Here is a 13654-nt window from a genome sequence, read left to right as displayed (position 1 = left end):
TCACTGGACGACCCTTCTCCCTGAGGGAGTGGGCAGCGGGAGGAGGAAGCTAAGGCGCACCATGGCCAGGGGAGGCTGACGGGTTTCCCGCTTCTTCGGCCCAAGGTCCTGCCGCACCTCTCGCAGGTGCCCGCGGGCACTTGAGGGCGAGGAGTCCCTGAGGGCGACTCACCAGAGCCCCTCCCGCCACCTCTCCTGCCCTCACGGCCGCCGCGCACGGGGGCGAGCTGCCGCCCGGCCCCGGCTCCCGCCCCCGCCTCGCTGCGGAGCCGGGCGCCGCTCCCGCCGCCCGAGGTGCTCCCCGGGGCGGGGAGGGGAAGGGCAGCGCGGGGAGGCGGCACCGTTCTCCCACCTGCGCCCCCCGCCCCCGCTTCCCCTCCGCCGCCGGCGAGGTTAGTGATGAGGCGGCCGCGGGGAGCGGCTGGCGGGGAGCAGCCGGAGGAGTTTGTTTGCTGCTTGTCCCCGTCTCCCTGATGCTCTGAGCCGGAGTCTCCTCCTCTCCCCGGGCTCGCACCCGGGCTGGATGCTCCGCTCGCTCTCCGCTTCGCTGCCACAGTCGCCAGCCGCTTCCCGCCGCCCCGCAAGACATGGAGCCGCCCGCTGCCCCCCTGGACACCACTCCGGACCCCGCCATCGTGCAGCCCCCTGGTGCCAGCCCGCCGGTGCCCCCCCGGGAGCAGCAGCCGGAGCAGCTGCGGATCGGGGAGAGCGGGCAGTTCAGCGAGGGGCCGGAGGACAGAGGTGAGCACCCGCCCTCCTGCACGCTGCCCACCTCCGTGGCATGCCCCACCGCGTCCCCGCCGTCCCGAGACGCCTCACACCCACCCCCGGCAGCTTTCCCTACGCTGTCCCTGCAGCGGCCTCACGCCTCGCTCTCCCGGACTCATGCCCTCCTCCTCATTCCACCACAGCAGCCCTTCCCGCCCCCTCTCCTTCAGCGCTGGGCAGCCCCACACCGGCTCCTGCCCTCCGAACTGCTCCCACCGGCCGCTCTCTGCTCGCAGCCGCCCGCCGTGCTTCTCAGCGCCCCGGTCTCCTCCGGACCGCCGTGCTCTTCCCTCAGCCCGCGCCTGGCCCGCAGGCCCCGCTCCCGCCTCAGCGCCCCCGGCCGCCTGCCCTCCGCTGGCACCCGCTCAACGTTCCCCCCCACCAGCCCGCTCCGCCCTCGAAGCTTTTCCCCCGTTTAGTTCCCATGCGAACGCCCCGCGACAGCTTTGAAATATTTTTATAAACTCTACCCGTGGTTGTTCTCACCTCGCCCGAAAACTTGCCTGCCTGGCGGGGAAGCGGGTGCGAGCGGCACATGGCGCCGCTCCCGCTCCGCAGGCGAGGGGGAGAGCCCGGGCCGAGGGGCGCAGGTGGCGGCGGGGCCCGGGCGGCGGACAGGCGGTGCCGGAGGGTTTCTCGCCGCTGAGGAGAGGGAGGCCGCTGAGGTTACCTGCCGGCGGGGCTGTGGCAGCCGCCGCCCGAGCAGGGGCACAGCGGGGCGTTCCTGTGGTGGTTCGGTGCAGACCAGGCTGGGCAGTGAGGTCAGGGCACTTTCCTTACCCCTCATCTCCCTTCCATACTGTATAATGCACTTGCATGCGACTCGGTTTCTTAAAATTATTATTCGCCTAAATATCTGACTAGGGATGAAAAACTGCCTGCTTCCAAACTCTTTAATGCGAAGCACACCGATTTCGGGCATCTGTTCCCGGTGTGTGAGGCGCTCACTCACCGGCTGCCCACAGAGGCAGCTGCCATCTTAACCCTGCCCATTGCCCTGTCCTCCTCAACGCCTCTTCCACACAGTTTGTCTCCATTTTTTATTACATGTACAGGCTTTCCTTAGCCTCCTTGTTGAATTTTCTTCCTTTCTGTTTTTGCTTTCAGCATCACAGAGTCCCTTTTGTATTCTCAGTCTTCATCCCATCCTACACACAACCCCTGTATCCCCCATTCTTTCTTCAGCTTCACAAATGTCTGTGCTTGCTCACAAACCCTAGACACGAAGTGGAGAGGTAAGGGAGAAGAGCAGTCACCATCTTCCCTGACAGGCTTCAGTCATGTCGGGGCTGGGGACAGCCCTTTTTCCAGGGGTTCCCTCACTGTCACCAGCAACAGCAGGGGACAGACATGGTGACTGAGGGCAATTTGAGACTTTGGTTCTATTTTAAATAATGAGAATCAGGAATTTTGATTGTGGTTCAAATGTGAAAGTTTGCAGAAATTTTTAATTTGTGCCCAGTATGACAGAGCCGAAGGTGAAAGCTGGCAATTTTGGTATTAAGGGTAATTCCAAAAAGAGAGTGTGTCTGATGTACCTAACCTTTATCTCTAGAAGGGAGATGAGACTAAAGCTGCTAATTTTATTGCCTTATCTGCCTCCACATTCTTTCTATGGCCCTTGCAGTAGCTTTCTCTTAGCATTTCCTATAGTTACTGATTCCATCTACCAGGATAATTCCTAGCATTGTAGAGGAAAATCTGGTATGCTTTTTACAGGTTGCCCCTGTTGAAATTGTTACAGTCTGTCCTTCTAGATTGTACTTTTTCTTATGATGCTTTCCAATGAATCATAACTGGTCCAGTTATAGAGATGATACTTCCATGTTTGCTAAAAATAAAAACTAACCCTAAATTTTGGAACAAGATATTTGCTCTTTAAGAGCTAGATCCAAAATCAGTGATAATTTTGTGGATGGGGTCCTTAAATTAACATCTTAGGGGAACAATTTTTCTATTAGCCTTATCTCTTCCACAAATTCTAACTTGACATTTTAAAATGATCCGTTAGCCAAATAGAAAAGTACTTCTGGTAAGTCAGCATATGGTAAAGAATATCCTAGAATCACTTTGCAAATATGCCAAGCTTGTGTTCTGCAACTGTTAGGCAGGTTTTTTCTCCTGATTTTTTTATGGGAAGAAAATCTGTTAATATATGAAGGTACTGAAAACTAAAGTAAAAATCCAGTGGATTTAACCAGCTCATAATTTTTTCTTTACCTTAAGGATATCTATGTGTTAAATAAATTAATGGCAATAATACTACTCACTGTGTTAATTTCAAGGCGAGGAATTTTATCCGTAGGTACTAGATTTTTATTTTTGTAGCATTGCAGGTCATACTGAAAGATTATCTTTCAGCCTGCTGTGGATGCTTAGAACTTGCTTTCTTATGGTTAGTGGAAAAAATATGGAGGCTTACCTTGTGAATTGTGTTGTTGCGTGTAAATTAATGAACTGTTGTTGCTTCTAAATAATTTTCATTCTATGGGCTTGGTGGTCATGTGAATGAGTTTGTATGTTTGTGTGCCTTCCCCTAGGACACTTGTGAGAATAATATGATCTTTCTCAGGGATTAAAATTGTAAATACAGAAAATATATTTGAATTATTTTAGGAAAGCAGGGATCACATCTCTGACAGCTAGAATATGCCAGCCATTTTGAGAGAGCAAGAGAAAGACACACACATGGCAGAAGTGGTTCAGTTTTGTAAGGACTGCAGTCTCTGTCATACTGGACACATGCTTGATATGTGAATAGTAATCAGCAGTGCTGCACTAGTAGTGGGGGTTATTAATTTCTCAGTTTAATTAGGATATTATTTGATTTGTAAGTATCAGCTGTGTATGTTGGACTTCCCAGGTAACAGTGAGCTGTAGCGATGAATCATAACATGTCTTTAAAGAAAGAAACAGGTGAGGATGTCTGTCATTCTGATCTGTATTTCTTTCAGCTTTGGAATATTGAGAATCAAAATTGGCTAAGAAAACATACTTTATGTTACATTCCAACATGATTTGGGCTATAATTTAAAATCCTTGGTTTGGGGAGGGGGCATGAGGGGTGAACACATCAAACCTGAGATGATGTGTTTTCTCTATGGTTATATTAGTAGAAATCTCTCCTATATTTCAAGATGTATTATTAAATTACCTCATATCAGACAGCAGTTAAACTGCGCATCATTATATGTAGTGGCAGAAGATAGGCCAAACGTTGGGGAAAAAAGTATTTCTTCACACAAATGAAGGTGGGCTATGTGAGAAATATCTGTGCAGTATTATCAGTAAAAGACTCAAACCTTTCAGAGTTGTCATCTAGTAGTTTTCAGGTATTAAACAAAGAACACACATAATAAGAAACACATAGTTTCTATACAGGGACTGGTAGTTTTCCAGCTTTCAAGTTTGCAAATTCTTTTCCATTCAGAAAGAGGGGAGTGTGTAACACAAAAGTGAGGTAATATTTTAAATCTTCTAAAAAGACAGTAGAAGCATGATATTCCCACAGTGGCTTTCTGAACTGCCATAAGGAAACTCTCTCTGTTTTATTGTAATTGAGGTGAAAAAAGCATGAAGGATTTTTCCAAGACAACATGAATCCCACCACTTATGCTAGGATTAGAACCAGTAATTGTGACAGACTTCAAGTGGCAGAAAAAGATCTGGTGACTTGAATTGTGAGCAGCCCTGGATGCCTGCCCCTCTACTGACACGTGGCTGCCCCTGGGGCAGAGATGGCTGGTTCACTGCTGAATTGATTCCCAAACCACTGCAGTTTTCAGCCAGCATATTACAGTCAGATGAAAATTAATATCTGTTAACGTTAATAAACTTGGTTAAATATGGTGTGGATTTGGGAGTACACTGATAACCAGATCAGGTGTCCCTGCCTTGAAAGTGGCAAGAGCCATCAGAGAGAAAACCAGGGAAGGTGAGGATAGTAATAGCTTGGGCTGTTATGTTTTAATCTGCTGCTCAGTCTGCCAGAGCCCCCGTTCTCAACCCTTTGTCTAAGACATTAGACCAGCTACTGAGAGGTTGTGCTATTAAACCAGTGCCCCAGTTCAGTGCCTTCAGTGCAGGCAAATCCCTCTGAAAAGTGATCATCACCCGAGAGGAGCCACCCACATTTTCTGGAGTAATTTGTTAAGAAATTGAAAAGCCATCAGGAGTTTTCTCCGGTTAAGCAGACTTGAGCTGGAACTTGCTGGTGAAAAAGAGTGTAGGTTTCAATTAGATTAATATATTAGGCACAAAATAATCTGAATGGGATATACAGAAGGCAAATATGTTAAATTCTGAGTGCATTTTAAAAGTGTAAGACTGAGAAAAAGAAAACTGAGGAATGTTGTTATTTTCTTTATTTTTAACCTGAATTCTCTGCGATTTAAGTTGAGTGGACAAAAGACTTCCACAAATTGAAAGCATTAAAAGAGAAAGAAAGCAATCTCATTCCCTTGTGTTCAACAGACTTCTATGCTGATTGCAGGGGGGACAGAATTGGTTCTTCAGTGAGTTCTAGATGGGGATGTGCTCTTACCTCACATGAAGGACGTTATGCTTTAAGAGGTCTTTCCAACAGTGATAGCTTTGATTCTAAAGCATGCCTGCTTCTGCTTTGTTGCTCAGTATGTGCAGTTATTTTGCAGAGACTGGTGAGAACAAGTTTTTTCTCCTATGTTAATTATGTCTAGGATCTTGACGTTCTGAAACAAGTTTTGATCTGAGTATAGGACTGAGCCCTTTCTTGTTTGGATGTACAGGTGCAAAATATAAGTGATGTGAATTTCCATAAGTGCCCTACAAGTGCAGTGCTCTTTTTAAGTGACTGATGTGTGTGAAATCAAAACAACTTGTGTGTGCTTTCCTTGCATACTCATATGTTTCAGGTGGCTTTATGCACTTAACCTTTATAATGTGAGCAGGATTTGATTCTGTATGTAATATAGAATGTAAATATGTGATCTAGGTCTGAAGTAACACAGCTGTGTTTTTAAAAGGAGCACTGTATTGTTCATACCCTCTTTGCTTATTGCTCATCAGGTTTACTAGAAAGCAGTACAAGGCTAAAACCTCATGAAGCTCAAAGCTACAGAAAGAAGGCATTGTGGGTTTCCTGGGTCTCCATTATTGTCACACTGGCTCTTGCAGTGGCTGCATTCAGTGAGTATTGGGAATATTTTAAATCTTCACACCTCTTCCTTTTTTTTTTTTTTCTTTTGGGCTCTCAGAATTTCTCTCTTTGTGGAAGCTTTCTCATATTTTTTCTTCACAACTGCTAAAGAGGTTTAGACTGCCTGTGTCTGCATGGTGCTTATAAATTAGTAAAACTGTTGAGTTTTTTTCTGCAGAGGACAGGGTTGTTGAAGGTCAGAGAAAGAAACAGTAGATGTTGATTCCTGTTAGCATTTATGCATGTGGAACTGTTCGTTTTACAGAATAGTGTAAAATCCATTATGCAGTGGATTGCCTTTAACCAAAGAGGTCAAATATGACAAGTCTTAATCCACCTGGGATTTGTAGTGGGAATGCTGTAATAAAGAATAGTGAATTGGAGGGGAGAAATATATAATTTCTCTGTATTACATTGACAGATACTGAAACACAGTGCTAAGTTTCTTTTTAAACTAGTATTTTTCTTTATGTTTCAAGACATTTGTGTAGATTACCTTTACACAAAGAATTTGAAAAAACAAACTTTTTTATGTGTAGAAAATGAAATATATTTCTTTCATTTTAAAACAGAAAAAATGCTACATTGTGTAAATAAATATATATCGTAGTTCAATGCAAATTTGTCAAATACCGGTTTTCTCTCTTGGTCAATTAAGTAACGCTGCATTACTGTAAGGACAAAAAGAAATGTGGAATCTGAAACAAAATCTTTGTAATGGCACATTCTCTGTTTAAAAGAAGGAAAACCAGAAGTGACTGGATTTACATGTTTATATAATAAAAGGAAAGCTCTGCCTAGGAGACATCTGAGATGTCTCAAAACGTCATTCTTCAGCTTGATAAAGACAGACTTGCGTTTTTTTTTTTTTTTTGAAGCTGCAGCAGCATGTGTTTTATTATTCTAATTTGCAGTGTACAACCTGCTGCCGGAAGTTGGTGTCAGCTCCCAGGAGAGATTATTAGAATCTGACCAAATGGTCTCTGAAAATTCAACATACGTTACTTGGAGCGGTGTATGTAGAAACACAGGTACAATAACTTGATTCAAAAAGAGAAAAGAGAAGAAACACTTAAAAGCAGAATCTAACACTGTAAAGAATTTGGATGTTACAAGAAAGCAGGACATCTGACTTTACATTTTGTTCTGCTTCATGAAAATGCAATAGTCTGTCTTTGCTACTGAAGCAGTGCCATAGTCTGTCTTTGCTACTGAAGCAACATAAAAGTAAGTACTGTGTTATAGAACAATTTAATTACCTATTAACAGTACAATTTTAGGGAATATTGAGAAATGGCTTCATTTTATTTTACATTTTCATTTGTCAGATTTGCAAGACGTAAGTATCAAATGGATAACTAAAACACTCCATTTCTTTTAAAAGGGTCTTCAAAATTTTTTTCTGAGATTAGTAAGGCTACCTGAAAGCTTTTATTTTCCATATTCCTCACTTGTGGCATCCTGGTAGTGTTTAGAAACCCTACAAAAAAGCCCAGCAGAGAAGGTAGTCCCTGCCTGGCTGTGCTGTGACTGCATGCTCAGCTGGGGTGGATAGGCATTGAACCACTGAAATCAGCTGTTAGTTGACTAGTTGTATGTCTTTGGAATGTACCTTTCCTCATGGTTTGAAGGGGCTAAATTTATGAAGAATAAAAGAGGAAGCAGCACACAGATACATGTTAAATCTGTAGAGACAGACCCTTTAATAGACAGTTAACAGTTAACTTACATGTCACAAAAGCATTGCCAGGGCTTTTGATCTGCTTAGTATCAAAACTTTTTAGTCTTTGAAGAAAATAATTTTTTCTAGATTTACTTTGCTCCCCCATGCAATTTCAGCAGTTCTGCTCAGTTTATCCTCTCACGTTGGCTTCTCTCTTCCTTTGTGCTGTCCTTTTGATGGGTTCTTCTAGCCGTTCCATAAGTTGGGAGACATGCCAGGTGACTGGGGTTTGCTACCTGTTTGATATAAATGACTAGTTGTCACTTTGGGATGTCTGACACTGCCAGTTCTTTGCAAACACCTGCTATTTAAAGCATCCCATTCCTGTTTTGCCTCTTTTCTGTAATGGTAAAGTGTTAGCAATGCAACCCTGATATTCCATTTCAGTGAAAAATGGGGACTTGCTATGCTGTCAGGCTACACTGACTGTGTTCTCACTAATCTTTCTGATTCCCTGTAAATTTTCCTATAAATTTCTGGTTTATCCTCTTATATGCTTCAAAATACTTTCTTGCAAGTGTATCTTATGGTGCTGCTTTTGCAGCAGCACATGATATAGTAAGGATATTAGACCAAGGAACTGACATTACTTTATAACTGTAGTTAAAGAAATGGAGGACATGGCGGGTAAGAAAAAATACTAAGGGGAGTGATACCCGTGTGTGTGGTCTGTGTGGAGGGTGGGGAAGTGATTCAGCATCTTTTTTATGGTCTGCCCCCTCCCTTGGGTGTTGCAGCTTGATCACTGTCCTTCCTCTCAAGACTAGTCTATTTGCTTCCAAAGCTATATTTTTCCCACATTAGAGTAAGTTGGAATGGTTTATCTTGACTGGTATGAGATATTTTCTTTTGGTGGGATTATACTGATGCCCCAGCTGAAGTTTTGCTTGGTAATATTGAAAGAAATTGATAAATCTCATGTTGACCTGAATACATAAAGTGGTTTCCTTATTAGGTAGTGATCTATGGCACAACAGGTGTGAGATCCATTGATCTGAACTGTGTGTTAGACTTACTATTAAAAAGAAACTGTGTGCAGTGTAGTATGAAAGTGTATAAATTCAAATTATTATATATACATATCATGTATTTGCTTCATAGCAGACGTATAGTAGAAATTCTCTCTGGGATGGGCTTTTGTGTTGCCTGAAATATTGGAACACAGAAGATGAAATGCTGACGTATGCATCAAAATGTGTTTCGTCTCTTCAGGTTTGGAAATCTAAACTAGGCTAGGCTAGGCTGGAGCTGGACGGTTGCTAAAGGAAAAATGAAGTCATCATCTTTCATTCACTAATATTGAGAAGCAGGACTTACACAGACCACAGAATCAGCTTTTTTCCTTAGCTAAAAGAACAGATCTCTTCCTGTCAGGTACTTAATATACCAAATTTTACTACAGAAATGTTGTATTTTTAAAAGGCCATTTGAGAGATTTGCCTGCTGTCTCTAAATACAGCTCCTGTGCTCTGTGGCAATGGTTGTGTTCCCATTGGCTTTGGATGCTGTTGAAGGTGTTGCTTTCCGGCATATATTTGCCCAAGGCTTCAGTAAAATCTTTATAGACTTAAATTTGTAAGATCCTTAAGGTCAGCAGAGCCCTCTAGTATTGTCTTTAATGACCGAAAATTAGGCTCACTTAGAATCAGTTATGCATATTCTGACATTTGTGGTTTTATGCAATACTTTTATGGTGGGATACTGAGCAAAGCTTGAGAAATAAGTTCATTTCACTTTTCATTTTGATGCTGCCTGAAATATGTATGCTTATAGAATTCTTATAAGGAGTGGATTTCCATTTTTATAAATTTGTAGTCATAAACTGAGACTGGGCATGATAAAAATTACTAAAATAAACATTAATTTATTTCTCAGCAACCCAAGTAAGTACTGGAATAATAATTTCAATATAACTACTTGTTTCTGTTTTACAATAATACAAGAAAACAATGCTAGCATAAGATGTTCATCTTTTTTTGCAACATATACATGTAGTATAAGACTGCAGTCTAAATAATTTCATAATAACAACTATAACTTCTCCTTTCTGTAGCTCTAGTACCATATGTTCATACTGAGCCTAATTTCAGAATCGTAATAGAGGATGAGGGACTATTACGGTGGAATGGAACTACAGTGTTTTGAAACCCATTGTTCTTAGTTTTGTGATATTTATGTTGCTAAAACATAACTTTGAAAAACATGCAAATATAGCTTTTGTTGTTATAATTTCTGCTCAAGCAGCTAATCTCTGATAATACTGTCAAAGCAGAAAACAAAGTCTCATTCTAGCTGGTATTTCTTGTCCAGTGCAGACTTGTGATTCACAGAATATAGTTTGTTCATTCATCTTCCTGATTTGATTAGCTAAAATTGCTTCACAGTGAATGGAGTAGTCATATCAATATATCAAAACAATGTATAGGCCAAAATCTGCGCTAAAAGCTCTCTTTGTAGTCAGGGATTGAGTAAAGATTTAGAATGTATGCCTTTGTAACTGTAGGCTTTGTAAAGAGCTTTCATGAGGCAGCCGTCGAGATGGAACTTGCAGCCAGCGTGTCCCAGTGTGGTCAGGGTGTGCCTGAATAGGCCCTGAGTGTGAACGCGTCACGGGAAGAGTCGATGCTGGGCTATTTGCAAAATGCTGAGGGAACAGCAGGCAGGTTGTGGAATCTGTCCTCAGGGTTGCTTTACAGATCGCTCAGACATATTTACGGGTTTAGCTTTATAGAAATACTTGAATGCAACCAATAGTCCATGATTTGATGTCCTATCCTGGTGTTTAGTCTGATGTAGTAGATATGCACTGGCTTTTTGAGAAGGTGAATTTTATTCACTGCAAGACAGACATCGAGGTGCTGGAGCACATCCAAAGAAGAAAAATGAAGCTGATGAGGGGTCTGGAGCACAAGTCCAATATGAGGGCTGTTTAGCCTGGAGAAAAGGAGGCTGAAGGGAGACCTTATTACTGTCTACAAGTACCTGAAAGGAGATGGTGGCATGGAGGGTGTTGGTCTCTTTTCCCAAGTAGCAAGTGGTAGAATGAGAGGAAATGGCTGCAAGTTGCACCAGGGGAGGTTCAGATTGTATATTAGGAGAAAATTCTTCACAGAAAGGGTTGTCAGGCATTGGACCAGGCTGCCCAGGGCAGTGGTGGAGTCACCATCCGTGGAGGTGTTTAGAAGATGCATAGACATGGCATTTAGGGACATGGTTTAGAGGTGGTCTTGGCAGTGTTAGGTTAATGCTTGGACCTGATGATCGTAAAGGTCTTTTCCAACAAACATGATTTTATTAATCTATATAGTATCTCAGATGGAAACTTGGTAGACACAGTTCTGTAAGTGGGAGTATTTTACAGGATTAGCTATTGGCCCATGGTTAAGATATTAGAAACAAATACAAAGAAAATGACCTTCTGATTTTATATACAAAATCATCTGTGTTTCAAAATTAATTACTGAAAAATAATTTATTAGAGTGACCTTCCACTTACTGGAGTTTTGTTTGAAATGCATGGTCCATACGCTCAGAAATTTCAGGGTAGAGCTTGCTTTCAGCTAAAAGCTTCATCCCAGTTCAGACTTTCTAACAGGCAGATTTAAATGCCAACAAGCCTTAGTATGGATCCCCGTGCACTTTCTTCATTGGAATGACTAAATTGAGCCATGAAATTTCATTTTGATTAGCTGTAGGACATGACTGCTGATCCTCCTCCCCTATTATGCTACTCTGGTGCACTGCAAATGGAGTTACATGCAACAAACATTGAGCAATTGAAAGTGTTATCCTCTGGATGCTCGGATGTGGATGTATTGATGTAATCTGTCACTCCTTATCTCAGGCATACTACTCGGACAACTGAGTTGGGGAGTGACTATATTCATTCATTGATGAATATATCATTTTCTCGGTGACCCATTCCTATTCTCGCTTGAAAAATTAAATATATGTGGGCTTTCCCTTATGTTTGCACAACACTTAGCATACCCTGGGCACAGCTGTGAATAATAATACTAATAAAGAACATAAGTGAAAGTTCATGGTTCTGAGGCCCTTTAGTTTGGATATCCAATTCAACATTCTTTAAAGGTCACTGAATTTCAGACAAATGATTGGCATTCAGAACTCTGACCTGTTTGAGAGTGTCTCAGCTGGGTAGCTAAACAGAATTCTCCAGGATCACTGGCCACATGAAGAGTCTTGATCTTTGTGTTTTCTCTTCCAGGAGCTATACAGAATTGCATTTCTTACTCCTAAAGACCTGAGAGGCGTATGTGTGTGTATATATATATATATATATATATATTTTTTTTTTTTTTTTCAGTGGAGCACATTACATTTCTTTAGAAAGTTACATTTCAAGTTACAATACCATGCAGACCCTTAAAACCAAGTAAAGGCTAAATACAGAATAGAACTGATACGTGATAGGATGCAGATCCCACATTTTGCATGTTTCTCAGGGCATTTCATTACATCAGTTACAAAAAGACAGATGCTTCAGGGCTGTAGTCTCACAGAAGTGTTAATGAAATAGAGAACTTAAATTCCCAAGGTAGTGTTCTGATATTGGTGACACTCGTGCAACCCTATCGTCCTCGTTATAGCTGCACCAATACAGTCCAAAACAGTTTGGTCCTAAATGTGTTATACGTAAGATCTAAAGGACAAAAAAAAATCCATTGCCTGTGCAGCACTGGCAAATGTAGCCTTTTGTGTAGGTCAGTCTGTACTTACAGGAGCAAAATGCAATTTTCATTCACTGAAAATGAAATGAGAGGCCAGTAAGGGCATGTCTTTTTTTAGGCATACAAAAGTCTAAGTGACTTTCTTGGGAGGAGGAAATAGCATATGGATGTCAAGTTCAAGACTGATAGCTGTTGAACAGAAGTATAGGTCTAAAATTTGCAATTCTTCACACATCATGAAATCTTTTCCTTAGTTGGCAGGCAAAATGATGATAGAAGTCTGAAATCTGGAACAGGATATATAATGATCTCTGTCTATGTATGTGAACAGTAAACAATTTAAAAAATTGTTGCTGTGTTGGAGTTTATGTTTAAATGCTAACCTTTAAAACGTATGAGCCTATTGTATTTTTGCATTAGAAAATGGCAGTTTAATCATTCCTTGTGCTAAGTAGCAATTCCTTCCTCATGAGAGATCATCCCAAAGAATTCTGAAATTAAAACAGGATGCTGATATTGAGGGAAAACTAGCACTATAACAGCATTTCATGAAGAATGAGGAACACACAAGTATGTTAAGTCTAGGCTATTTAGTGTAAAAATCATAACCACAATTCTTTCCTGGGTGTTTTTTTTTGTTTTCTTTCTGGGATTTTTTTTTTTTTTTTGTATAAAAATCTGAAATAAGTCTGTGCATTATCTAGACTAGTAAGAACAGTAACATCCTTTAAACGAGTTAACATCCATGTTACATAGTTTATACCATGCGAAATAAATATAATGTACAAGTTCTAATATATATTATATTTATTTTATAGCAGGAGATTTTAGACACTTGAAATTGGTCTTCAGTTTTGCCATCAGATCTCTGTTGGGATTCCATTAAAGGCAACTTTGTGTTCGTTGATTCAGAGGTTCCAGCTATGAGAATACGGCTGTGTAGCAAGGCACAATATACAAATAAGTAAGGTAAATAATTAGGCAGAGTTAAGTAATTGGGCTGGTGTCATGGATCCTACCCATATCCCTGAGAGAATGATAGTGTGCCATTAGAGGTAGGTGTAGGTAGAGGGTGAATTTTGCAAATGGGAAAAGAAGAAATGAACATTAAATGGGGAGGGTTTGGGCATGCCGCAATAACAGGGTGGTGTGGGAATGATGTGCCCAACAGCCATCCCTAGCCTGTAGTGGATGAAAAATGTGTATCTTGGCTAAAAGTAGACAAAAATAGTTAGAAAAGGACGGAATATTATGTTTATTGCGTGTGATTGGTATTAACTGTTGTCTGTAAAAAAA

General features: G+C 41.7%; 1 protein-coding gene across 1 annotated transcript in view; it reads left to right on the top strand.

The window, feature by feature from the left end:
• The first annotated feature begins 587 nt into the window (after positions 1 to 587).
• The window catches only part of TMEM163 (transmembrane protein 163), a 91757-nt gene continuing 78690 nt past the window's right edge, over positions 588 to 13654 (top strand). Inside the window, exons 1-2 of the mRNA XM_065638173.1 lie at positions 588 to 741; positions 5815 to 5934. Coding sequence (XP_065494245.1) covers positions 588 to 741; positions 5815 to 5934 — 274 coding nt within the window. The remainder of the gene's footprint in view (positions 742 to 5814; positions 5935 to 13654) is intronic.

Source organism: Caloenas nicobarica, chromosome 6 (genome assembly GCF_036013445.1).
Source record: "Caloenas nicobarica isolate bCalNic1 chromosome 6, bCalNic1.hap1, whole genome shotgun sequence".
NCBI lineage: Eukaryota > Metazoa > Chordata > Aves > Columbiformes > Columbidae > Caloenas > Caloenas nicobarica.
This window is presented reverse-complemented; position numbering and strand designations above follow the sequence as displayed.